General features: G+C 52.2%; 1 protein-coding gene across 2 annotated transcripts; it reads left to right on the top strand.

The window, feature by feature from the left end:
• Window positions 1-409: 409 nt before the first annotated feature.
• C7H8orf74 (chromosome 7 C8orf74 homolog) lies at window positions 410-27,879 on the top strand. Of its 2 annotated transcripts, none has more exons than XM_004046633.5 (4): window positions 410-495; window positions 2,113-2,305; window positions 24,920-25,326; window positions 27,524-27,879. In XM_004046633.5, the coding sequence occupies exons 1-4, from the start codon at window positions 448-450 to the stop codon at window positions 27,758-27,760; spliced, it is 885 nt and encodes a 294-aa protein (XP_004046681.5). In that variant the 5' UTR covers window positions 410-447; the 3' UTR covers window positions 27,761-27,879. The 2 variants fall into 2 exon arrangements, with proteins under 2 accessions (XP_004046681.5, XP_055205047.2); XM_055349072.2 differs by having other exon boundaries at window positions 429-495; window positions 2,092-2,305.

Below are 27,879 nucleotides of genomic sequence, written 5' to 3'. Positions count from 1 at the left end.
TCCTTTCCGTGGAGACAAACACCCCGACCTGTGGGCGGGCAGGAGGCATGAGGCACAGTCAGAAGAACATGAGGATGACGGGCAGCATGTGTGCATGTGTGTGTGTGTGCATGCATGTGCGTGTGCACGTGTGTGTACACGTGTGTGCCTGCGTGTGTGCATGTGTCTATGTGTGTGCAAGTGTGTGTATGTGTGTGTGTGTGTTTATGGGAAGCCTCAGAATGCTCACTTCCTGAAGGAGAACAGGTTATAAGGGAGAGGCAAGGGGGGTTCCTGTCCCTGAGCAGGTGCAGGTGACCAGGCCCAGAGCATCGCAGGAGGGGCCGGGAGGAGAGAAGCCTGGGAGAAGCCATTCGTGACCTAACAAAGCTGGCACTGGCCACCCCCAGGGTTCCGGAAACTCTGAGTCAGTCTGGGTCCGTCTCCTGGCAACCAGATGCAGGGGCCATGGCACTCTTAACACCCCAGGGAGTGAAAGAAGTCTTCCAATTTCAGGTGAAGGAAGAGAAAATGTGGCTTTTAAACAGAAACTCGCTCACCCTGGGCACATAGGGAGATGTGCACTGGAAGCGCCTCTTCAGGAGACCCTGGGGCAGCCACCCCGGCTCAGCACAGCACCTCTGAGGCTGTGACCAGATGTGGGGCCCAAACTTCAGGCCAGCGCTTACCAGCCCTTGGACCTTGTGGGCTGTTTTTCAAGCCCATATGCAGGCCCAGAAGGGGCAGATCCTGCCTGAAGGGAAGTGAGGGACTGTGCCTGCCTCCTCTGGGACCCTCAGGGTCCTGTGAGCCACTGTGTGCAGGGAGTGTGTTGGGGGAGGCTCTGCTGCTTTCTAGGGGGTGCTGTCTAGATTAGGCAGAAGAGTGGTGGCAGTGGAAGAGGAGTCTCTGGGGGCCGAGGACAGGACTCTGGGCCTCCCTCTGTCACTAAGGCCACCATTGGTCCTCCAGGGTCCCTTGGGGTCCTCCCAGCCAGAGGATCCCTTGCCCCAGGAAAGCAACACTCTTGCGTGTGGTGGGTGGGTCTCTGCTGCACCCCAAACATTTTTTTGCCACTTCCTTTAAGTGGCACTTGCTTCTCCTACATCTGCTGGTAGCCTATAAGAACTTTCCAGAAGGGCCAGCTGAACTCTCAAGTAAAATGGGTTTTTACTTCTAGGCAGGGAAAAAAGTTTACCTTTTCCTCTTGGCCTGCCCGTGTGTCTGAATTTTCACCAAGCAAGACTCATTCCTTCTGCTAAAGCATTACCTCACCAAGCCCCTTCTTGGTCAGTCACTTACACTGTAGTATAAATTTCATTGTCAGATCAATGCCTCTACTGCAGCCGGTTAAGAGTAGACTCAGGAAAGTCAAATTTTATTTTAGGCAGGGGGATAGGGATCATATTTCAGAACCTGAGGCCTGCTGGAGGTACACAAAACCTGGGCTGCAGTGGCCAGCATGAGAACTCTCAGAGGAAAGAAAGTCCTAAAAGAAGAGCAAGTCCCAGGAGGAGGGAGTGCTGCCCAGAAACCAAAGCACAGCTCTTCCCAGGGGTACCCACATACCTAGTTACTCTTCAGGGCTCTGGAGCACCATTGTGGGGACCCCAAAACTGTCTCACCCAGTAGAGATGGCTTCTCAACTCCTCAACCCCATGTTATACCCTGCAACCCCATATCATACCCTCCAGCCTCCATATCATACCCTGCAACCTCGATATCATACCCTGCAGCCCCATATCATACCCTCCGACCCCCATATCATATCCCACAACCCTCGTATCATACCCCACAACCTTCATATCATACCCCGCAACCCCCATATCATACCCCACAACCTTCATATCATACCCTGCAGCCCCCATATCACACCCCGCAGCCCACATATCACATCCCGCAGCCCCCATATCACACCCTGCAGCCCCCATATGACACCCTGCAGCCCTCATATCATGCCCCACAACCCCATATCATACCCCACAACCCCCATATCATGCCATGCAACCCCCATATCACACCCCACAGCCCCCATATCACACCCTGTAGCCCCCATATCACACCCCATAGCCCCTATATCATGCCCTGCAACCCCCACATCATACCCTGCAGTTCCCATGTCATTCCCTGCAGAGACCACAAGGTCGGGAGCGCCTGCGGAGGCTTCTGAACTGGGAGGAGTTTGACGAACAGAGAGACTGCCGGAGGAGCATCCTGCTGGACACCCTCTACGAGAGCATCATCTTTGCAGTGGGCAAAGGCTTCCCATGGGTGGAGGTGGCCCAGGTGGTCAAGTTCACAGAAGAGCTGCTAAGGGAAACCAAAGGTACGGCGTGTCCAGGGCAGGAGTCAGCAGAGGCTGGCGGGATGGGATGGGTGCACATAGGACTCCCCTGCGGTCCACAGCCCCAGCAGCCTTGGAGGAGCCAGGGCCCCTTCCTGCCCTTCCCTGGCATTGGGCCTCCTCACATGCTTGAAAATAAGGTCTCTACTCAGCCTTCCCAAACATCCTCGCTGAGTCTTCTTTGGTCTGCCTGACTGCAAATCTGAACCACTCCAAGCTGTTTGCACAACAGCCAGGGTGTTTGCTTTTGTTTTGTTTTCGTTTGGTTTTGCTTAACATAAATCAAATGTGTCACCTTCCCTGACTTAAAACCCTTCATGGACCTGAAGGGCTGCACGTTGTTCCTGGTAGGAGATCTGGCTTTGCTGCAGGTGCCGGGGGAGTCGTGGAGCTTGCTCATGCAAAGACAGGGGATGCAGTCAGGTGGGTGCATGGAGGCAGCATTACCCACTCCTTGGCCCTGTGCAGGGCTTGCATGAGAAAAGGACCTGGTGGCATGAGGAGCTGTGGTCACTCCACCCACCTCTTGGGCAATGAAGTGCAGATTCATTCATTAAGCAAATACATGGGGCAGGCTCTCTGTGGCTGCCCTCACAGTGATACTTCATTCCACTGAGAACCATCCATGGGTGCTGAAAGTGATGGGCGGATGCTTGATGAGAAATAGGATACTTCCATGCTTTCTAAGAACCTCTCCCACAACATCCTTCATAGTGACAAAGAGAAAGGAATACTCTTACAGGGAAGAAGCTGACAGCTGCCTCCTTTGTCAAATGATCTAAGTGGACATTGTCAGTAAAAGGCCACACACAGAATCCCGTGTGCCTGGTCAGACGCAGTGAGAAGCCAGCATTCTCCTGTGATGGTTCCAACAAAGACTCATGGCCTGAATCTAATCAAGAGAAAACAGCAAATTAGGAGCATGGCTCAAAGTAGCTCTCCTGCCAGCTCCAAATACTCAAAGGCCATAAGAGCCCAGCAAAGACTGATAAACCTTTCCAAACTGAAAGAGGCGAAGGGATGTCTTCAAACGTGACCTGTGGCCTGTCTGGGTCTTTTTGCTATGAATGAGGTTATTGGGAGAACTGTGGAAACCAGAGTGTGGTCTGGGGACCGGGTGGTAGTGACATGTTCAGGGTGAGGGTCTGGATTGGATGGGTCGTGGTGATGAATGCTCCTGCTTTAGGAGATACACGTGAAAGGATGCTTCAGTGGGGTGTGTCGGGTGGGGCACTTCTTTTAAGTGGACTGGGAAGAGTTTCTTTCTACTATTGTTGCAACTTTTCATTTAATTTATTTTGCTTTGAAATTATTTTACAAAAAAGCATAATAATTTTTTTTAAGTGAGGTACATTAGAGGTCTTCCCTGGCTTTCTGGTCATAATCTTAGTAGCTGCCAATCACACAGGCTGCGCGATGCTGTGTCTCTCACACACAAGGCGCCATCCTTAAGGCACCCAGAGCTCATCACTCAGTTCTGCTGGCAACACCTCCATGTCCTTCTCTAACCTCACCACTTCTGACCATCCCCAGGGCCAGCACCATTTCCACCCCCTCTCTTGATTGGTCCACTGCTTTCAAATCTTGCATTCTGCAATCGATTTACCAAACAGCGAGTGCTTTTTCAGACACACAGAACGTCCCACAGCACCTCTGTTTGAAGGCATCCAGTGCTCCCAGCCTTAGGCACACCTGGGTCAGCCTTTCTTTAATCTCTTTGGCTGCCAGGTTCTCTTCCAATTCTCTCCTGCCAGCCTGCGTTCCCACCCAGTGGTCCCAGCCTAAAGGCTAGAGCAAGACACGGCATCACTCACAGGCTGGACTCAGAGATTCTCGGGACATCTCATCCCCCTCCTGCCATCCCTAGCCTCATGGACAGGAGCCTTCAGGGTATCCCTCAAGGCCCCGCCTCCCCACTGCTCACAGCCACATGTGGGTATCAGAGTTCAATCCCGGTGTCTGAGCTCTGGAGGGGCTCGTGGCCAGAACAAACACTGACAACCAGGAAGAGGAATGTCAGCCGCAAGCAGGTGGGAAGCGAACTCTTTCAAGTCCCCATCAGAGCCTCCACAGGCCAAACCCTTGGAAAACAGTCGATGATGATGCAAACCCAACTTCAACCCAAGATTAGGCGCCCTGGAGCTTTCGGCACTTCTGGTTGGAGCATGCCTTATCAACACAGCACAGCTATGTCTCATGGACTCACCAACTGAGTGCACAGAAAACTCCTCTCCCTGACTGCAGGGAGCTCCTGGATGCCAACTAAGCTCTTCCAGCTTCTACTGACACCCCCTAAGGAACAGGGAACCCCTCCTCCTCCTGCACTTCATTCCTTACATGACCACACTCATCATTAGGAAGTCCTTTCTTGTATCTAGCCTACAGCTGCCTTCCGCCCCTCTCCAAATCTGTCTTCCAGATTCTTAGCAGCCTGTGGGCCCTGAGCATATTTATTGGGCTTCATATAATGCGACTAAGTACATCTTTCCATTTGGACTAGACATCCTAGTACCTTTCATTATTCTTTTTAAAAACTCAAATACTTACTGAAATGCTAGCTAAATTTCTGCTACATACATTTATCTAGAGCTTCCATAATCATATATATGTCATTTTATTTATTTAACATGTGTTCATTATTTACCATATTTTAGTCTTCAGATGCTGTATATAATGAGTCAAATATGCCTGTGTTTACTACCACCCATACCACACCATCTCTTTTTTTATTTTAATATGACATCATTCCCATAGACCCTGCCCCCACCACCTCCTAACTAACCTCTGCCCCTTCTCTTGCTGCCCTCATCCAGGTAGCCTTGTGTTTGTCAGTATTATTCTTAACATACGGCATCTGGATTCAAACACAGCAATCAGTGAGGTGGTCAGGGATGTACCACCTCCCCTGTGTTGGTCATGATGCTCCCGTTTATATAGCCGATGGGTGCACTGGCTTTATCAGCATCAGGTACACAGATTGGCATCAGGCTGGCAGTCCACTAAAGCCCCTAACCATTTCCCCATCCTGCCCTTGTGCAATGGCGATTTCGAATACACCTTCAGGATCTCACAGTCACCCCCACGGATACCACGTCGTTCAGACTGGCCTTCCTTTCCTTCCTCCTGAAATCTGCTCAGCCTTAATCCTGGGCCATCCACCTTACCAGTTCCTCCTCTCACTTTCATATCATCTGAAAGCGTGTGAGGCATGGTTAATACAAACATGGATTCGAAACAAGCTCTTAGGTGGGCTTCCCATGCCTGAAATTAAACTGGCTGAAAATAGACATCAGGAGGCTGGGGGTCCAGAGGGAAAATCCAGGTCCTACCTGGCCCTTTACTGGGTGCGTGGTCTAGGGCAAGTCTCATCCTTCTGAACCTCTGTGGACACATCTAGAAAAATGGGGATGCAGGATCACTCTCCACCTGGGATTGTTAGAAGGATCAAATAAGGCTGTGCCTTAAAGCCCACAGCATGGTGCTCGGTGCCTGGGAAGCGCCCAGTGAGTGGCACCTTTATTTTTAGGAGACACAAGGACCCGGGAACTCGAGGGAGCAGGATGTGATCCAGAAACCTGGCATAGTCAGGGGTCACCCGCTTCAGATGGGCCCTAGCAAGGACGAGGCCCAGTAGACACGTGCCAGGGCCCTTTCTCCTCAGCCCCTGCACTGCCCCAGTGACCCTGCACTGCAGGAGATGGGGCAGGACTAGAGGCAGGACCAGGAAGTAATTAAAAAAGAAAAAAGAAAGCAAACTGCAGATTTGTTTCAGAAGTCAGGAGCAAGATGGGACAAATGAGACTGTCCCAGTTCTGCCCAGTGGGTGACTGACCCACCAGGAGAGCTGGCTCCTGACAGCCATGCCAGGCTGGCTGCAGTGGGGAGAGAGTAGGCAGCGGAGTGCAGCCGCAGCATCCCAGGGTGCAGAGCCCCACGACAGCCAGGCCTCCTGCACCTCGGCTCACCACGGTGCCATTCAGGATGGTGCCTGCTGTCCCTGAGCCAGGAGGCTGGCCCAGGTGGCGTCCTAGTCAGCACCTGTGTTCTTACTGCCTTGCACAGGGACACTCGTGAGAGCGTGAACAAGCCCTGCAGTCCCCCAGCTGCCGAGGGTAGAATTCCAGCTGCACCTCCTTCCCCGGGTTCTCCTCACTGACAAACGCTGCCGTCACCTCCAGGCCCAGGCTGAGCCCTACATGTTTCTGGGGACCCAGTTTTGCCATTTCCTAGCTGTGGGACCTTGGCCATTCCCTCAACCTCTCTGTGCTTCAGGTCACTCGTCTGTAAATGTGGGACAAGAACAGCATCCACTTCACAGGCTTGTTGAGTTCATTTATGGCCCTGGAACAGTGCTCAGCATAGAGGAAGCCCTGAAAGTGTGCACTGGAGTCGGCCTTCATGTTACACCCGCTTGCAGGGGTCTCAGGCACCCTCCTGGGCTCCACGGTCCACCTGGAAGTTTAGGTCTCCTGCCTGCCCCTCCCGGACAGCAGCGGCCTAGGAAGTCCTGCAGTATCGCTCGTGGAAATCACAGCCTTTCCTCCCTCGGCTTTGCTCAGTTGTTTCTGCTCCAGTTCTGCCCAACCCCAGCCCTAACATTGATCTTCTCTGGTGACATCCAAGTGGCACTGCGCAGGTTTGGACCATAGGCTCTGAGTCACCAGCCGTTATCTATCCTCCATTCTCTCCTGTGCCCTCCAGCCCTGGGTAAACTCCCCTCCTGACTAAGCCTCTCCCCGTCCTTGGATCGCATCACCCAGAGCTGATCTTGGCCCCTCCACATTGGGCCTCATGGGCTTAGCTTCTCTCTCCAGGCCACGGCCATGGCCACGGCCACGGCCTGGGTGCCTCACACCTGCGTTTCTGCAGCTGCGTTCTCTCTGGGCCCTGCAGGCGTGCCTGGCCCGGCTCCTTTCCTGTGATGACTGCCTCGTCCGTCCTTCTCATGCCCTGCTTCACCAGGCCGTCCCCCTTCTCTCTCCACTCAGACCACAGGCCTCCCTGGAGTCCTCAGCTGGACAGTGAGGAAGGCCTGGCCTGGAGAGGCTGCAGCTGCCAGAGAGGGGTCTGCGCCCTGTACATCTTTGTCCCCTCCGACCCCCCAGTGCTGAGCGATGCATATGGCACAGAATAGGAGTTGAAGGAAGAAACCAGTGAATGAATAAACCAATAAATGAGTCAATTCCCGATGCCCATGGAGACACAGAGTTCAAGATGTGCAGAGGCGGCGAGGGGCTGGTCTTGCTCCAGTGACGCTCCTTCCACACTGCAAGCACCGCCAATGTGAGAGGCAGCAAACAGCAAACTCCGCAGTCAAGAAGTCTCAGTTCAAATCCCACTGCGGTCACTACACTGCATAGCCTTGAGAACAATAGTTTCCCTCTCTGTGCCTCCGTTTCTCCCTCTGTCAAATGGGGGCAGTAACAGTTCCTACTTATAGGAAGGAGCAAATGAATCAGACATGCAGCACTCACAGCAGGGTGACCAGCACATAGTAAGTGCTTAATCAATGTTCACTACCATATGCCTGGAGGTGACACAGGATGGTCCCATGTCCACGTCCACCTATGTCCAAGACTAGTCAAACAGACAGAAGGTGCCACCCTCTGCAGCCATGGTTCAGGGCAAGAAGGAGCTGCACGTGGGCCATCAGGGTGCTCACTGTCTACACCCTTTCTTGTCTTCCCTTCATCCTGCAGAGAGTTTCAAGGCATGGGCCAGCAGAAGGGAGGCCCAGACCACCTCTGGCCTGGACTCTAACCAGCTGCCCACACTCATGCTTGGCCCTGGGCACACAAGGGAGCCAGCCTTGCTGCCTACCAGACTGAGAGAGCAGGAAACTGTTTGCCGTCCTCAGGAGAGGGCCCAGGCGGCCAGGGGCAGAAAGAGCTGGCGTAGGTGGCACGTCAGGTCCCTGGCACATTCCAGCTCTTTTCCACCTTGCATCCCACCCTGTCTGCCTCCCGGCATTGTCCCCATCTCAGAATGTGGGTGCAGGCAGCCCGGGCAGGGGTGGGGGTTCTCTGTTTGGGCTAAAATCCACACTGGGCTTTCAGTCGTCTTGGAAAGCAGCTTCTCCAGGGATGTTTTTGTTGTTGTTAATCTGGAGCTAAGGATGGTTGCATTATGTTTGCATTCTAGATAACAAAGCTGGCAGTCGCAGTGAAGGAGGGTCATGTTTGCACAGCAGTGATTCAGAGCTCTGCCAGGACAGCTGCCAGTGCAGTTTATCTCCCAGTCCGATCAGGCCTTGGCGCAGGGAGGGAAGGTGGCCCTTTCTTCAAAAGCTTCAGCTGGCTCTGGCCTGGCAAACGCCTCTCCAGGACGTTCTGCTCTCCACACGAGGCCAGAAGAAGGAGTCCTTTCCTTGTGCCTTCTTGGCCAGCCTCCGGGAAGCTCTGGGCAGATCACATCCAGCCATCTCCCCCGGGTCAAGGGTGAAGCCACCAGCCGTGGCACAGAGGGGCGGAAGTCTTCCAGCTTGGGACGTCCTGGTGGGAGAAAACCACAGGAAGGGGGCACAGTTTGCCAGCGTTATCTAATCCTGGGGAGGCTCAGGAGAGGAGAGGGATGTGGGGGCCTTGAGGAGCCGCAGAGATTTAGGGTGCCCAGGAGGCCTGCACAGGGGGCAGGGAAGGTGGGGACAGCCTCCCCTGTTTCAGGCTTCCCTTGGCAGGAAACTGAGCCTGGAGGTGTCCCACCTGTGGCCACCTGGAACCTGCAGGACCTCCCCAGCCCACCACCACTCTGACCTCTGTGCTGCTCCGCCCTTCATCATCATCACGTGTGGCAGGCACGGCCTCTCTCGGACGCTCTTTCAAGACAGCTGAAGCAGGAAGAACCTTTGCATATGGCCAGGCCCGCAAATCCCAGGCCTGGCAGGAGGCGGGACTTGTGACTGGTCAGTGGAGGCACAGGGCAGCCGGGTGAGTGCCTGGTGAAGAGCGTCATGGTCCTGGCATCTGCAGTTCCACCCATGGCTACTCCTGGTTCTAAAGGAAATGCTGCCCAGGTAGCCTAGGATGGGAAGGCAGCCACCTGCCCACAGCAGCCTGGGCGCGCAGGAGGCAGTGACTCTTCCAAGCTCCTGGCATGACAGTTCTTGTGGGGACACTCATGGCCATGCCTAGGGTCTGCCCAGCAGCCCTGAAGTACCCCGCCCTCACATTGAGGAGCCTCCAGCCTCTCAAGACCCCTGAAGCAGAGAGAAGATGCCAGCCTCTGCAGCCTGGGAAAGGCCTCCAGGGACCCCTCCTTCCCAACCAGAACCTGACACCCCTCAGGCGAGACCTGGAGGGGCCTTTAAGTGAGACTTCATGATTGATGGATGGTGGAAGTCTCCACAGCGGCCCTAGATTGAGATCTTAGAGGAGCATTTCTTGGGACAAACGAGCAGCTCTCCTTTTGTAGATGCCTCCGTGCAGTATTAGTTTACCAGGGTTGCTGCACAGAACCATGGACTGTGTGGGTTCAACAACAAACATTTATTTCCTCATAGTTCTGGAGGCTGGAAGTCCAAGGTCAAGGCCTTGGCAGGGCTGGTTTCTCCCGAAGCCTCTCTCCTTGGCTTGTGGACATCCGCCTTCTCCCCACTTCCTCTTGTGGTCTCCCTCTGTGCACCTGTGCCCTGGCGTCTCTGTGTGTGTCCACATTTTCTCTTGTTATGATGACAGCAGTCCTGTTGGATGAAGGCTGGCCCTAATGATCTCATTTGACCCTAATCACCTCTATAAAGACCCTCTTTCCAAGTATGTCCTGACATACTGGGGATTAGGACCTCAACACGTAAACTAGGGTGTGAGCAGTCCAGCCTGTAACACTGAGCAAGGTCACCACTCCTCGGGTGAGCCAGTGTCAGTAAGTAGGTCAGAAATCAAGACGGGGCCATAGAAACCTTCCCCTGCCTTCCGCAAGAGACTATCTGTCCCACAGAGGGAGGCCTTGTGTGTCATGTGCTTGGCCTTTAACACAGCTTCTGTAATTGTCACTGCAACCTGGCTTCGCAGGTGCCATTTGAAAGATGAAGACACTGAGGTCTGGAGAGATTGGGTAACTTGCCCAAGGCCGCACCTCGAGTGAGTGGTGTCGGGATTTGAACCCAGGTCAGCATCCACGCAGCTGAGTGACTTTTCATTTGGACAATGGGGACCTATCCATTCATCCAGGGGTGAAGGAAGGCCTGAGAAGCAGGCAGCCCAGGAGAGCCCCCATGGCGAGTGGGCCAGGGCTGCGGAGTGCAGACGGAGCAACACCTGGATGAGCCAGGTCAGACACCTGCTGACTTCCTAACTGGGTCACCCAGAGCTGCTCACAGGAGAGGCTGGGATCCTGGCCCCAGCAGCAAGGCTCCAGGACGGTGAGTGGCCCAGGCCTAGCTGGCAGGGTGAGTTGTGCCCTTTGGCTAAGGTGTCCTGGCCTGGATGTGCCTCCTGTGTGTGGGCAGATGGTACACGTTCTCTCAGGGCCCCTTCCCACGTCTGACTTCTCAGGTTCTTCCTCCATCAGCTGGACTTACTGGTCAGTCTTGGAGCCCCCAGCATCAGAGGGGACAAGGTATGAGGATGGAGTAGCCACATCTCAGGCTGGGAATGACACTGTGTCCCTGAGACTGTGGGACTGCCCAGTCGCTTTCATCTCTGGGGGATGATGACCATGAGGATGACCAGGACGCCAAGTCAGGGCTCCCCTCACCAAGCTCGAGTCAGCTGCAGGGCTTGGCCAAGATGCACTGGCAGTGCCCCAGCTGTGGCTACAGGGACCGTCAGCTCCATGGAAATCCTCACAGCTTATGAGAGTTGAGAGGAGCCCCAGAGGTCACTGGATCCAACCCCCACCTGACAGACATCCAGGAATCCCGTCTTTCCGGTGTCTGAGCATCTGAGGCCCTCAGCTGTCAGACTGATGGGGAAGGCCTCCTCACTTCTGGAGAGGAGACCTACTCTGCCAGTGAGCGGCCAGTGCTTCTGGACAATTCTTCCTGCTGTTGCACTGAAAGCTGCCTCTTTGAGCCTTCTGCCGGCTGGCCCCTGTTCTGCCCCACTCTCCAGCAAGCCCAGAGTGAGCCCAAATCCCTGCGCGCTAAGGAGCCGGCCTTCCCGTGATGCTAGGCAGGAGGTGACTGCAGCAGGACAGGAGCCCCGTGCTTCCAGGAGGACCAGGGAAGGGGATGATGATCATAATCTCAGCCATACACGTGGCACACTGAGCCCTCTGCCCATATCATCTCATTTAATCCCCATGGCAGTCTTGGGTGGATGGGTACTGTTGTCCACATTTCACTAACTCAACTGAAGTTCAGAGACGTTTGATAACTTGCCAATCATCACACAATAGAGGGAAGAACCAGAATTAACCTTGAGACTTTCTGGCTGCAGAGCCTGTCCTTTCTGCCAAAGCTCTTTCACATGAATCATTCTAGCTCCTTGAGAAATGGGGGCAAGGATCGCTGAGGGGCCAAGTCTCCTAAGCAGACCAGGTAGGGGGACCATTATGGACAAAGAGAAGGGCGTGGACAAGAGTCCATGACACTCTTTAAAACATGTGGTCCTGAGCTTGCCCTCTGAGCCCTAGGCAAGTGACCAAAAAAGATGTCTTTAAAAGAACAATGAAATATTTCTAATCCTAGTGTTTGAGTAGATTTTCCCCTTAGTATGGATATTGGTTTATAGTAGTCCCCTCTAATCCATCAGAGATATATTTCAAAACCCCAAGGGGTGCCTGAAACAGGGGATGGTACCACACCCTATATCCACTACTCACAAATTTATTTTTCTCTCTTCACAATTTCACAGATAGAAGATTTGTTCTTACGTAGTTCTTAGAAACCTCAGCATATGAGTTTCTTTGTTTCCTTACGAAATCGAGAACTTTCACCTTTTCACTGAAAGGAAGCACTTGGTGGCTTCTGGTTGGCATATCCGAATTGCCAGCATCACCACTGTTGCCCTTTGGGGCCATCATTAAGTCAAATAAGGGTGACTTGAGTATGAACGCTGCGATACGTCGACGGCCCATCTGATAACGGAGATAGCTCCTAAGTGACCAATGGGAGGGTAGCATTGACAGTGGGGGTCCTCTGAAGGAAGGAGTGATCCACTCCCCACATGTGACGGAGCAAGATGACGCAGATTCCATCATGCCACTCAAAACGGTGCAACATCTAAAACTTATGAACTATTTATTTCCGGAGATTTTTACTTAATCTTTTTGGACTACGGTTGACCACAGGTTACTAAAACCAAGGAAACTGGAGCTACAGTTAAGGGCGGACTACCGTATCTTATCAAACAAAGTTAAAAGACATAGTGGATGGGAAACCAATATGGCATTTCTTCAAAAAAGCAACCATGGAAGTGGCATATGATTCAACAATGGCTTCTCTGGGTACACACCCAAAAGATTTGAAAGTGGAGACTTGGGGAGGTGTTTGTACATCCATGCTCATAGAAGCATTACTCACAATAGCCAAAAGTGGAAGCCACCCTAGTGAGCATGGATGGATGAATGGATAAGCAGAATGTGGTCTACCCATACAATGGAATATCATTCAGCCTTACAAAGGAAGGCAATTCTGTCCCATGCTACGACATGGAGGAACCTTGAAGACATTATGTTACGTGAAATAATCTAGATGCAAAAGAATAAATATCATATGAGTCCATCTATGACGAACCCAGAGTCGTCAAATTCATAGAGACAGGAAGTAGAATGGGGATTGCCAAGGGCCAGGAGGAGGGGGAGTGGGGAACTAATGTTTAAGGGATATGGAGTTCTAGTTTGGGATGATAAGAAAGTTCTGGAGATGGATGGCAGTGATGGCTGCAAAAAAGTGTGAATGTTCTTAATGCCATAGACTATAAACTTAAAAATAGTTATAATCGGCCGGGTAAAGTGGCTCACGCCTGTAATCCCAGCACTTTGGGAGGCTGAGGCAGGTGGATCACAAGATAAGGAGATTGAGACCATCCTGGCTAACATGGTGAAACCCTGTCTCTACTAAAAATACAAAAAATTAGCTGGGCATGGTGACATGTGCCTGTAGTCCCAACTACTCAGGAGGCTGAGGCAGGAGAATCACTTGAGCCCGGGAGGTGGAGGTTGCAGTGAGCCGAGATTGCACCACTGCACTCTAGCCTGGGCAACAGATCGAGACTCCATCTCAAAAAGAAAAAGAAAGGAAGTAGTTAAAATGGTCAATGTTATGTTATGTATATTACAAGAATTGAAAAATTAAATTTAAATCTAAGAATGCTAGTGGACATATTGTAGTGCTGTATATTTCATATATCTTCCATTCACTCCTAAAAAATGGCTGTGGTGTACTCTTCTTGGAGTTGGAGGATCTGGACTGAGACCTGATTTTGCTAGCGAATAGCAGTAGACAAGCCACATGCATGCTTTAAACCTCAGTTTCTTCATCTGTTAAATGGTGTCAAATACCTATTTCATAGGTTGGTTGTGATAATCAAATGAGTTGATGGATAATGTAAATGCTTTAAAACTGTAAAATAACAGACTAATGTAGTGGTAGTATTATTTCCTGAGAGCTTAGCACTGGGCAGCAACCACACGTCCAGAGCTTTCTGGGAAGATTTTCCATTATCTGCCCTGTCGTTCTCATAAGCACCCACACGCTTTTCAGTACAAGAATCTAGACTTGGGTGTACAGCCACACCACCTTGAACATGCCTATCTTGTCTAGTCTTGGAAGCTAAGCAGAGTCGGACATGGTTAGTACTTGGATGGGAGACCGCCTTGGAATACCTGGTGGTATTAAAAAATTAATTAATTCAATAAAGTAATAGTAATAAAAAGAGAATTTGGATTTGGGAAGTCTGGCCCATCTAGCAGGTTCTTGCCATGGAGGCACCCACAATAGTGGGGAGAAAGAGGATAAAGCACAAGGGCCTCTTGAGTTATGCAGTAAGTGGTGTCCTATTCCCCTACCCATAACTGGGGACCCAGCCCACTCCCAGCTGTCCTGTCCCCTTCACTGTTTGAGTGACCAGGAAAGAAAGAGCCTCCACTACTCTTTGGGTGGGGCACCGTGCCCGCCCATCTCACCATAGGTGAGTAGAATCACCAGGCAACCGCCAAGAAGGGATTAGATTGAAGAAATCCAGTCTCCAGGGTTATAGTCCTAGAGCCATGCTTCATTCTCTGCCAAACCAGGTTCAGTCCAGGAGCCCACACAGCCCCACCAGGGAGTAGGAATGCCAGCAGAGGCCTGATGATGGCAATGACGGTGACAATGGCATTACTTATTGAGTGCTTACTGTGTACCAGGCACTGTGGAAAGCATCATATATGCATGCTGTCCCCTAATCTTACGAGGTAGAGATTTTTATTGCCTCTATTTTACAGGTAAGAACACTGCTGCCCATGTCTCTTATACCGTGGAATCAATATATGCAATGGTTTTTATTAAAAGTCTTGCATAATAGAAATAGATTGCATTACGGCTAGGCGCAGTGGCTCACACATGTAATCCCGGCAGTTTGGGAGGCCAAGGTGGGTGTATCACCTGAGATCAGGAGTTCAAGACCAGCCTGACCAACATGGCAAAACCCCCATCTCTACTAAAAATACAGCTACTTAGGAAGCTGAGACAGGAGAATCGCTTGAATCTGGGAGGCGGAGGTTGCAGTCAGTTGAGTAAGATCGCGCCACTGCAATCCAGCCTGGGTGACACAATGAGACTCCATCTCAAAAAAAAAAAAAAAAAAAGATTCTGCTTTTAAATACTATTTTTAAATCTGTTTACTTTTCTGTGATTTTATCATCATTGCACAAATTAGGAATAACTTATTTTTCAGGGTCACCATCTTCTTAAAGTAAATCTTTAATTATAGCATACACACAGAAAAATGCATAAATTATAAATCTTCATCTTGATATTTCTCAGAAAGTGTGCCCATTTAACAGCATCCAGAACTAGAAAGTAGAATTAAAACATTATCAGCAACCAGGCCAGGTGCAGTGGCTCACATCTGTAATCCCAGCACTTTGGGAGGCCGAGGTGGGTGGATCACCTGAAGTGAGGAATTCAAGACCAGCCTGGCCAATAAGGTGAAGGCTGTGTCTACTAAAAATACAAAAATTAGCCAGGCGTGGCAGTGTACACCTGTAGTTCCACCTACTTGGGAGGCTGAGACAGGAGGATCACTTGAACGTGGGAGGTGGAGGCTGCAGTGAGCCAAGATTGCACCACTGCACTCCAGCCCGGGCAACAGAGCAAGACTCCATCTCCAAAAAAAAAAAAAGAAAAAAAAAGAAAATTATCAGCAACCAAAAGCCTCTTTCTGACTCTTTCCAGAAACTACTACTGACTTCTAACATCATAGTTGGGCCAGTTTTAATAAATGGAATAAAAAAGACAAAGAAAAAGAACACTGATGCCCAGAGAGGCAAAATAACTTCTGCAAGTGATGAAGTTGTGCAGCCTTAGGTTAGCCTGCATCTGCCTGAATCCCCAGTCTGTGCTCATACCGGACATACCCTACTGCCCCTGACAGAGGAGCCGAGCTTCAAGGAATGGCCCCAGCATCAGTGCCATCTTCAGTCCCATCTTCAGTCCAGGTGTTCCCTAGGCTCAATGGTGGCTGCTGTGTGACCGTGAATGGTGGCTGAGAACAGAACACACAGCTATTGAATCCTTGGTGCCGAAGTCACAGGGCAGGAGGACGATGCATCTCCAGCCAGCGTGGTCCTCCTCTGGCCAGTCCGGGCCCATCCTGATGAGGTCAGGAGGGATGCGGCTGCTCCTCTTCCCCCATGGGAGTGTCAGGCCCAAACAGCCTGCCCTCTCTCCTCTCCCTGCAGTTTACCAGGTGGCTTTGGAAAGGGGTCATCCTGAAGGGACCACTTGTGCTGCAGTAGGAGGTGGGAAGACCAGCAGTCCCGGGACCCCGGGACAGGCAGGATCCACAGAAGAGGTCTCAAGCAAAGGTGGCAAGTTCTCAGGGCTCTTCCTGACAATCCTGCCTGTCCCCAGGCCGTGGACAGCAGGGCAGCCACAAAGCTAAATTCCAAGAACAGCACCTGGCCCAGTCTCCTTCCCTGGCTCCTCCGTTCCCTTCCCTGGGCAGTCAGTGCCCCAGCCAAGCTTTCACAGACATTTCTGACCTATCAAAAAGCACCAGGGCTGGGGCAATGAAAAGAAATAGACATCAACCCTTCCCTACACTGGGAGTGGTGATGGGGAAGGCAGCTCTACCACCAGGTTCCTGACCCCTCACACCTGGGCTGAAGCTCAGGTCCTGACTTTGCCACAGGTTAGCTTTAGGCAAGTCTCATCCTTTTCTGGGCCTCAGTTTCCCCATTTGTAGAGAAAAACGATTGGACAAGCTCAACATTTCTCCTTGGTCCAGAGAGATGTGCTCCTTGGTCCAGAGAGACTATTTGCCCCGAATAGATTTGAGAAGCATTGCAAACGCACCATGCCTTTTGGTGATCTGCTAAGCTCATTTGCATATTTTGTTGAGCTCATTAGCATATTAAAGCTCTATTTAATCTCCTTGGATCCAACATATCTTAAAGGTCTCTCTGGCTGTGAAACATTCATTATGATATACAAGTGACTCTTGAACAACACGAGATTTAGGGCCGCCAACCTGTGCAGTTGAAAACCCATGTGTAACTTTGGACTCTTCCAGAATTTACTTACTCATAGCCTACCGTTGACCAGAAGCTTACTGATAATATAAACAGTCGATTCACATACATTTTGTATGCAATATGTATTATGTACCGTGTTCTTACAATAAAGTAGGCTGAAGAAAAGAAAGTATTAAGAAAAACATAAGGAAGAGGAAGTACATTTACCCTTCATTAAGCGGAAGTGGATTATCATCAAGGCCACTCTTCTCGTCATTTTCATGTTGAACAGGCGGAAGCCGGGGAAGAGGAGGGGTTGGTCTTAGCGTTTTGGGGGTGGCACAGGAAGAAAATCTATGTGTAAGTGAACCCGCAGGAGTGTCTGGAGCCGGAAAGTTAGAATTCAGCCTAGGGACTCCTTCCTTGTGCAGTTCCAACCCACGTTGTCCCAGGGTCAACTGTAACAGCTACTGCAAAACGTTCTTTGGAAAATGTGACCAATGGGGTTGGAGGTCCCTTGCAGTGTCCACCTCCAAGAATCTACAAAAAGACCCCAAAGCCGCTTGGAGCTGGATGGCCTGGAGTTTGAATACCACCTGAGGGGCCCTGAGCAAATCCCTCAGCCTCTTTGAGCCTCAGGTTCTCTCCCGGGAGGAGAGGGGTTGGTGCCTGTGCCAGCCTCACCGTGCTGGGAGCTGGGGGACCGAGTGACCCAGAGCATGCATGGCACAAGGCGGTGGGTGCTCCCTAACTGAGGGGAGCTCACCTGGGCAGTACATTCCCCGGCACCCAGGGGTGAAGGAGTTTAGTAGTCTCCCCAGCAGCACAAAGGGGGCAGGGGGGCAGTGCGGGGTGCGGGGGATGAAGGATGCTGTTGGGTGGAGATGCTGGGCGCTTGCTTTTGTCTGCTTCCCACCACACTGGGCCAGCCCTGGTAGGCGCTCAGGTGTTGGGAAAGGTGAGCAGTGCCACGCTGTAGCCTGACTTGGTTCCTGCCCCTGGGAGGCAAGATGGGGGAACCAAACTTGTTTATCGGGGTACCTGGGTCCTCCCGCTCAGGTACACCCAGAAGGAGCAGCCTTCCCCATTTCCATCCCCGCAGAGATGTGGCGCATCTCCCCACCGCTCGCCCAGCCCAGACTCCGGGTGTGAGGGGCCAAGGAAGCCACCCGAGCCCCCTGGTCCGAGCCGTTTCTGCCCTGATCGTGGAGCTTCCCGTGCTGACATCTGCCTAGCAAGCCTCCCCCGCCCTTCCCCTCCTCATTCCTCTCCTCCTCCACTCGTGCTGCATCTCCTCGCAGGTGCTGGCCTCCAGGGGCTTGGGGACCATCTTCAGGAAGTTCCCAGCAGCCAATGCAAATGAAGGCCACTCCCTGTTATTGAAGAGAAACTTGCAGGCACAGATCTGTCCGCCCGGCAGCCAGCGGCTTCTCCCTCAGACTTAATCCCTCCGCTTTCTGAGTCACCAGGAACTTCTCAACCCGAGGCCCAGGGAGTGTGGTCCGAGGCCAAGAAAGTGTGTCTCATAAGCCGGCTTCCAACAAGCTTTGCTGAAACCCAGAACCAGCCAAGAGTGTCTGGGGGCCGAAAGTTAGAATTCAGCCCAGGGACTCCTTCCCTGTTGACCCAGGACAAGGTCTACACTTGGTTTGTATGACCTCTTAGGAGCAGGCCACAGCCCATGGCCACAGTAGGGCATCGGCCAGGATGATAAGCCGCCAGGACACCCAGGCACGGCTGCTGAGCACATTCACACTACTGAGCCTGGCAGACTTCTCTGTTCAAATCTGGGTTCTGTGTACGGCTGCTGGGGATGAACAGAGGGGCTCAGAGGCTGGCCTTCGCCAATGAGGCAGACACAGCCACCCACAGCTGCAGGATGCAGGTGACCCCATCCCATGCTCCATCAGGCCAGGCCAGGCTGGAGGAGGAGCAGGGCACCTTCTGGCAAGTTCTGATGAAGCTCACACACTGTCGCACCCACAAAGGCCCAGAGTCCAGCTTGCTGATCAAAAATGATGGCCTCATGCCTGCTCACCCTCTGGGATCCCTCGATGGGCAGCCTCTGCTGTCCTCCATGCGGCCACCGACTTCCCTCTGGGATGGCCCCAACCTCTCACGTCTGGCCTCAGTACCTCTCCACCAGGTTCTTAACCCCAAGGAATTTGATAATCCTATGTACGCTATCCTTGGAGGTCCTGGTGTTCCATGATGAAGTCAACTCTTTCACATGGCACATAGGGCTGTCATGAACCACCCTGTCCAAACTGACCACAAGCCCTGGGTCCCCCAGCTCAGTCCCCAGAATCCAGCTTTGCCTCCTGGACAGCTGGGTGTGGCCCTGTGCACACAGCCATGCTGTGCCCTGCTCACTTCCGGCCTTCACTGCTCCTGGCCCCTCTGCTTGGGGTGGCCTTTCCCACCATCCTCTGGACTCCAGCCTGGTGCCCCCGACACGGGGCATGTGCAGATGCCCTGGCCTCTCAGAGCTCCTTCTTATCTCACTGCATCCCTGCGGGGAAGCTCCTGCCATTTGATGGCAGGTCTGCATGCTCTGATGCCCAGCTCTGAGTGAAAGGACAGGAAGGGTCACAGGGCGTGTGGGGCCAGGGGGTCTCTACTGTTCTGAGGACAGCAGCAGCCAAGAGCTTCTGGTCAGTGAAGCAGGACCTGGACCCTGCCCTAGGCTGATCCCCGCCGAGGCCTTGGCCCTTCCTTCTGACACAGCTCGTTCCTCCTGCTGCCAGAATTGGCTCCCTGGAACCTGGCTCCGCTCACCCCCTACCTGCTGGAAACCCTTCTGCCATGTCTGGGTGGGCCTGGCCTTTGGGGCCTGTTCTGCCAGCCCAGCAGCCTCCATGGTGAAAGCCTTGGCCACAGGCAACATCCCCCAGCACCTGGCACATGGGAATGTTCCCTAAATAAATCATTTTGTGTGTGTGTGAGACAAGGTCTCACCCTGTCATCCAGACTGGACTGCAGTGGCACGATCTTGTAGCCTTGACCTCCTGGGCTCAAGTGATCCTCCTATCTCAACCTCCTGAGTAGCTGGGACTAAAGGCATGCACCGCCATGCTGGCTATTTTTTTTTTTTATAGTGTTCGGGTCTTTCTATGTTGCCCAGGCTGGTCTTGAACTCCCAGGCTCAAGGGATCCCCCTGCCATGGCCTCTGAAAGTGCTGTGGCCGCCCATTCCCTTGTGTCCATTCAACAAGTCTCTCCTTCTCTGCAGAACACCTCCTGGGAGCTGGGCACTGCTCTGGCACTTGGCACCCAGCAGTGAACAGAAAAGACGGCCTCTCGCTCCCTCGCAGCTTGAGTGATAGTGGAGGGAAAATGACCAAGAACAAATCACATCAGTAAAATGCACAAGATCGAAGATCGTGATGAGTACTCTGGAGAAAGACTCCATCGGGGGTAGGGAGATGGGCAGTGGAGAAGGCCTCTGCCAGATGGTGGTCCTGGGAGTGGGACCCCTGTAGGGCAGGGCATGCTAGGGGCTTTCAGGGCCTGGCCTACCCAGCCTCATCTCCAGCCAGGCAGCTCCTTGCCTGCAGACCTCCAGCCTGCTCACCGCCTTCCTCCCCCATCTTTCAGTCCCTCAGTGGGCCATGCCTGCTTCAACCACAGGGCCTTTGCACAAGCTGCTCCGCCTCTTGCCTTGCCCTTCACCACCTCTCTTTGCCCAGTAAACCCCTCTGACCCAGTACATCCCAGCTCCTTTACTGCCTCCTCAGGGAAGCCCTTCCTGACCTTCTTCCTGTCATGTGTGCTGCCAACCCCACACAGCCTTGTGCAGAGCTAGATATCTGTGTGTTTCCTCCCCACTCCTCAACCACCTCTCTGGAACCTGGAAGAATTCTTGGCACAGGGAAAGCCCCTAATAAGTATTTGCTGACCTAATGAATAAACACCTCCACCTTGACATATTAGAGCTGGTTCACTTACTCTCTAGACTTTGATTGGGCCCCGCCTGTGCACAAATCCCAGTGCTGGGGGCTGAGAATACAAAGGTGGCCATCATTTGTTCAACTGTCTCCTCTTTAAGACTGGAAGCTGTCTGAGGGCAGGGGTCATGTCAGATGTCAGCGTCTCATCATATGGTATTCTCTCTGCTGGTAGGCCCACTGTCCCTCAAACATCCTCTGTAAGTACCTGGGGGTTGTGCCAGTTTCTGTCTTGCACACCCTACGTCCGAGGACGGCCAGGTCCTGCCGCTCAGATCTGCTCCTTCTGTGCACTGCCCAGAAGACAGAGCCCTGGCTTCTGAGTGTGGCATCCATCCAAGGCCCTTGGGTCTGTCTTCCACCCACCTCTCCATGCAGCTCTTGCCATCGTCTGCCTCCACCTTTAGGTGCCAACGACAACAAGCCTCACCTTGCTCCCACCCAGGCCAGGCTGCTGCCTGCTCCTCTGCTGTCACTCAGCTGGGCTGTGAAGTGGCCCCACCTCTGGGCCTGGCTCAGCCTCACTCTGGGATGCAGCTCACACATCGCCTTCTCTAAGAGGACCCGGTCCTGAAGCCCATGCTGTTCTTCACCCAACTCTGTTCCTCTTTACTATGCACTGTCATTATCTGCTTGTGTCTCTCCTGCAAGCAACTGAGAGCAGGGGATATGACTTATTTGTTGTCATAGTATTGCCAGAATCTTGCATAGTGCCGAGTAATTAATAGACAGTAACAATTTATAGGTTCAGTCACCGTTTGACAAACTAATCTTGGATGAATGGAAGGATAAATGTGTAAACTGAAAAGTATCTGAGACAGGTCTCATTAGAAGGTTATTTTGCCAAGGTTAATGATGTACCTGGGAGAAAGATCTGTTCCTTTCTCCAAAGATAATTTTGAAGGCTTCAATATTTAAAGGGGAAAGTGGGCTGGAGGGGACAGAAGGAGGGTATGGTAATCCACATGTTGCAAGAGAAAAGGAGCAGGTGGGGAATAATCAATTATGTATTCCTCCCTTGCTCAGTAAATTGGCACTTTATATAAGATAAGGCAAACATAGAGTAGCTACCTGTGGAGATATTTAACCTTTTATTTGTAGCTACCTGCTTAGGAATCAAAGGAAAGACAGTTTCTTGTGTTACTCAACTTTCAGCTTAATTTTTTTCTTTTGGCATAGTGAATTGGGTTCCCAAGTTTTTCTTTTCCTTTCACAAATGGATGGAAGGATGGGTGAATGGATGGGTGGATAGATCAAAGAATTAATGGATGGATGAATAGGTGAATGGATAAACAAATGGGTGGAAAAATAGATGGATGGATGGAAGAATGGATGAATGAATGGATGGAAGAATGGATGGATGAATGGATGGGTGGACGGATGGATGGAAGGATGGATGGGTGGATGGATGGGTGGGTGGAAAGATGGATGGGTGGGTGGAAATATGGATGGATGGATGGATGGGTGGATAAGTGGAAGGACAATGGATGGATGGATGGGTGGGTGAAAGAATGGATGAATGGAAAGATGGACAGAGATGAAGGAAGGAAGGAATAGAGGGAAGGCTGGATGGGGGAGGGGAAAGGGGAAGGGAGAGACTTTTTTTGCAAAGGTAGAAATAAATTCTTTCTACAGCATTTATTGATTGCTGGCTTGTATTAGGCTCTGTACGAAGCTGGACATCTTACCCCATTTGACCCTTCCAACAAGTCTGTGAAGTCAGTATCACTATTCTGAATTTTACATTTGAGAGAAAAAGGCCCGTGTCATATCTAGGAGAGACAGAGTATCTCAGACCTCCAAACCCAGTACCCTCCCGAGAGGAGTGTAACCCTTGGGCTCCAAGCCTGCTGGTTTGCCATGACAGAAAGGAGAAGTACAGCCTCCAGTCTGTGATTCTGCATGATGGAGCAGTCCCTCCTTCCCTCCCCCAGGAGGCTGAGATTGCCAGAATCCAGGCGTCACTCCCAGCACATCCTAACATGGCTCCAAGTGGAGTGGTGGCCCTTTTGCTAATATTTTCCCAAGACCATGATGTCTCCACCCTCTGGGTATTTTGGGGAGATTCAAGGTGAATATTTCCATACAGAGCAAGACAGCCTCAGTGACCAGCCAAGAGGAAACATGAAGGGCATGGGGGGTGGGGAGACTTCAAAACAACCTCGTGGGCAAGACTGAGACACTCCCTGCTGAAGGGGCATGGAGCACTCTAGCTGGGGGTGGGGAAACCGCATAGGACCCCATGGAGGGCTCACATGAAGGAAGAGAAAAGGAAGGAGTCTGTGGACAAGCCAGGTCCCCTACTTCGGGGAAAAGCCCGGCTCCTTGCCGACAGCATGTTACTTTCATTGTCGGCAGAAGGAACTGTGGGATTCTCCAAAGCACATGATCTGGTGGGCGCCTGGCCCAAGCCCTCATTCTTCAGAGGGGGACACTGAGTCAGGGAGAAGAAGAGGCTTGGCCAAGTCCACAGTACACTTCCAGGATGGTGTCTGTGAGAACCCAGGTCTCCACGCCAGGGCCGTGCTCTTCTGCTGCCCTTGACTTGCCTATCTCTCTGCCTGGTGTCTCCTCATCTGCTCACCAGGGTAGGCATGTAATTCAGTCACGACCCTTCATGAACCACCTCCTCTGTCAAGACCCAAGCAGATGATGGGAGAGCCCTGCCTCTGACCACTGTGCTGAGCACCTGAAAGAGTCGTGAGCAGGAGGAGTGAAGGGGAGAGGAGGAGAGAAGAAGTGGGGAGATGGGTCACCCCCACAAGGAGCACTGCCCTTGGTGCTGCCCTCAGAGCCAATGCTTTGCATGGGGTAAATAATATTTTCCCAACTCTGCAACATGAGCCACCAGCACAGCAGTTGCCTGGGCATCAATCAATCACCACCTGCTCCACTTTTTTTTTTCTTTTCTTTTTTTTTTTGACATGGAGTCTTGCTCTGTTTCCTAGGCTGAAGTGCAGTGGCACGATCTCAGCTCACTGCAACCTCCACCTCCTGGGTTCAAGCAATTCTCCTGCCTCAGCCTCCCAAGTAGCTGGGATTACAGGCATCTGCCACCACACTCAGCTAATATTTGTATTTCTAGTAGAGACGGGGTTTTGCCATGTTGGCCAAGCTGGTCTCAAACTCCTCACCTCAAGTGATACACAGGCCTCAGCCTCCCAAAGTGGTGGGATTACAGATGTGAGCCATCATGCCCCACCGCCTCCTACTCCACTCTTATGGGAATTCCTTTTCTACATTCTCATCTCCTTCCTAAAGAGTTAGAAGTAGAAACAAGATAAAGCACAGCGAAAGTAAGTCTTTAAAACAGGCATCAAAAGACACAATACTGGCCAGGTGTGGTGGTTCACTCTTGTAATCCCAGCACTTTGGGAGGCCACGGTGGGAGGATCGCTTATGCCCAGGAGTTCGAAAAAAAAAAAAAAAAGACAAAATACTGGTAATGATAATGTGATTATACTGAGATCATATAATCACATTTACATGATTATACTGGGGTAATCTTGTAAGAAAAAAATGGGATAAGTGTAAGTTACTGCAAGTAAAAAAAGAAACGTGGTACACTCCATACCTTTCAAAAGCTAATGCATGGTAATAAGAATTGCAGTTAGGGCTGGCATGGTGGCTCACACCTGTAATTCCAGTACTTTAGGAGGCCGAGGCAGGAGGATCGCTTGAGCTCAGGAGTTCAGCCTGGGCAAAATAGTGATAACCTCATCTCCACAAAACATAAACAAAATTAGTCAGGTTTGGTAGCATGTACCTGTAGTCCCAGCTACCCAGGAGGCTGAGGCAGGGGGATTTCTTGAGCCTGGAAGTTGGCGGCTGCAGCGAGCTGCGGCTGCAGTGAGCTACGATTGCACCACTGCACTCCAGCCTGGGTGAGAGTTAGACCCCGTCTCAAAAAAATAAATAGAAATAAATATTTTTTAAAAATACAGTGGGGACATGGGCTCTGTGACCAGGCTGTCAGGGTGCAGAGCCCACATCCACTGCGTGGCAGGGCAGCTCTGTCCCACTCCCACTCTGTTCTTGGCCCCTGTGCCCACAGGCTGCTCCATTACTGAGGCTGTGACGATCCTGGGGAACAAGCTTAGAGATTACCGGGGCCATTTCAACACCAGCCACCTGCTGGCCCTCTGTGACTACTTCCACCACACCTTCATCCGCCACTACAAACTGTACCAGTATGTCCTGGGCCAGGACCAGCAGGTCGACCTGACCGTTGCCCACCTGGAGGTGTGCATGCCACCCGAGCCCCTCCCGCTGGCCGAGGGCATGGACAGGGACTTGTGGATCCACGAGCAGCAGGTGGCCACACTGACGGAAGCCGAGGCACAGAAGCGCGCCGACGTGCTGCTCCTGAAAGAGGCGCTGCGCCTAGAGCGGGAGAACTCGCTGCAGAAGGCGTTCGCTGCCGCCGCGCCTGCGCAGCCCGGCCAGGTCCTGGAGAGACAGGTGAGGCTCTGCCCCCCTGCCGTGGGTGGGCACCTGGGCCTGCAGAGACACCAGCCAGGGCTGGAGTCACTGCAGATGGGAGCTCCTCAGTGGCACACAGGGGAGGGGGAGAGATGCAGGGAGGAATCAAGAGTCTACCACAGGCTTCGCGGTAGACTAAAGGTAGAAATTCATGTCCCTATTTTAGTGATGAGACGACTGAGGCTCAGAGAACTTTTCAACTCGCCAAGGTCAGCAAGCTAGCATGTGGTAGAGTTCACATTTGGACTGAGGCCTGGCTGACCCTGAAGTCTAAGTTCCTTCCTCTGTGTCATTGGTCAGTGACAGATTCCACCAAGAGAGGCAGGAAAAAGACTCCAGCTTTGGAACTGCTGCAGATTATCCAGAGCCGGCATGCCCCTAGGCTGGGGGAGAAGATGGAGGAGGCAGGGACATGGGGACAGCTTGGGGAGGGTCATGTGACCAGGGAGACAAAGGCTGGAGCTGGGGCCCAGGGAGGACTTAGGAGGATCCGGTGCCTGGATCTCAGACTTTGGGCTGCCCTCTTGGAGGTTCTGCCAGACCACTGGGGCTCTAGCTACCAGCATTTCCCACGACCAGCTCTTCAATGACCGTGACGACCCCAGCCTCAGGGTAGCTGACTTCTTGAGGGCCTGGCCAAGCCTACATTAGTTTCTTAGCTATACATAGGCACTGAAGTCATCATTGTTGCATCATCTTTGAACATACTTTGAGAGACAAGTATGTGCATGTGTGTGTGTATGTATGTGCCTGTGTTTCAGGCATTGGAGTGGGGGAGTTGCAGGGCCTGTGAGTTCCAAGGGATTTTGGTTTCTGAATCATCAGCTGAAGAGCAAATGGCGCTGGGAAGTATTCCTTTAGGGTTACACACACACACACACACACACAGAGGAAAATCTCTAAAGAGCAATGAGCATAGCAGCCTGGATGGTGCTCATCCAAGTATAAGTCTCCAGACAAATAGCACATCAGGGGGCCATGTGATCTTAGTTCACGAAGACATTCAATAAAGACCCAACAAAACCCACGCAACAGTCTATGTCTCTGGCCCCCTGCAGGGACCTTGCTCTAGCACACGGAGCAGGGTGGGGCATGGCCACAGTGGCCCCTACTGCCCTGCACTTCCCACAGCTGTTCCTGCCTGCTCCTCCCAGCTTGCCGCCCAGCCTCCAGCATGGCACTGCTGGCCCCTGCCTGGCGGAGCTGGTGAGCCAGAGCCCCCTACACTGTGTGCCCCAGCTATGCACCTGAGATGGGGCACTCAAGGGCATAGAACAAAAAACACCATGCATTCTCTTATAGCACAACCTTCCCCAATAATTTTTTCTACAAAAACAACAAGAGGATATTCTGGGGCAAATGCACAATTTTGCATATCTTTTAAGTGAATACAAGATCTCAAAGAAATGCACTACAGCCAACCAGTTGCTTCCAGTGTGTCCCCTGACAATAGCTCCTCTTCTGTGTGGTTGCTCGGACAGGGATCCTAGAGAAACACAGTTACGTGGTCCATATATCCAGGCTCTGTGGGCTATAACTCTGATGGAGTTCACCAACAGGGTTTCCTGTTTAACATGATGGGTGGACAGTGGCTGCATTTCCATTCTTCCTATGGCTGGCTGGGTGGAGGACACACCCACTCTCTGAAGCAATTTCCCCTGTCCCCTCCCATGAAGCTACCACTAGAACTTTGAAAGGTGAGAATGAGGATGGTTGGGGGGCAGGGTATCCAGATGGAGCCTGCATTGACGAGGAAGTAGGGTATATAGGAAATATGGCACTGGCCGATGGGCCCAGAACAAATGACACACTCAAACAGCCTGGCCGTCACTCTAGGCCAGAAAAGAAAAGGGAGGGAGTGACTATTGGAATCCAAAAAGAGAGCTTTAGTTATAGGCAAGGGCTGAGGGACAGGGAGTGTGACTACCCATAGTCTGTAGCCATGGCCAGGCCACAGCCAGTCAGGAGAAGATGAGGACCTCCCCACCCTCAGACCTCCTGCCCCTAGTTGGCTGAAGTCAACCAGAAGCCAGAGGTCAAGGCAACCACGGCCCATGGGCAGGGTGAGACGGCTGGACAGTGGACACATTCTCGCACCTGCAACAGGGGCTGAGTTGAGAACTGGATCCGGCGAGGCTCCCCAGCCCTGCTCACTGGCCATCCCCTTTCCTTCCAGGAGTTGGAGAGCCTCGTCTGCCAGGCAGTCCACACCCAGATGGAGCTCCTGCAGGAGCTGCTGCAGCACCAGATCCAGAACACATTCGCCATCTTGGACCTGAAGCTTCAGAAGAAGACTCTGAACCTCAACGCCCCCACCCCTCTCCCGCCCCCCATCACCAGCCACGCAGGCCAGGAGGAAGCCCTGAAGCCCCAAAGAGCGAGCAAAGGAAAGAAAGTGAAGACAAGGAAGTAGAAGGCCCCAACTGCCACACGAGACTGACTGGGGACCAGCCACCCATAGCCATGAGCCTTGCGGCACGGTGAGCTCAGCACCCACAGAGAGACTTCTCGTGATTAAAAGAAACAAACCCA

Source organism: Gorilla gorilla, chromosome 7 (genome assembly GCF_029281585.2).
Source record: "Gorilla gorilla gorilla isolate KB3781 chromosome 7, NHGRI_mGorGor1-v2.1_pri, whole genome shotgun sequence".
Lineage (NCBI taxonomy): Eukaryota > Metazoa > Chordata > Mammalia > Primates > Hominidae > Gorilla > Gorilla gorilla.
Note: the sequence above shows the minus strand (reverse complement) of the source record. Positions and strands in the feature narration are given on the sequence as shown.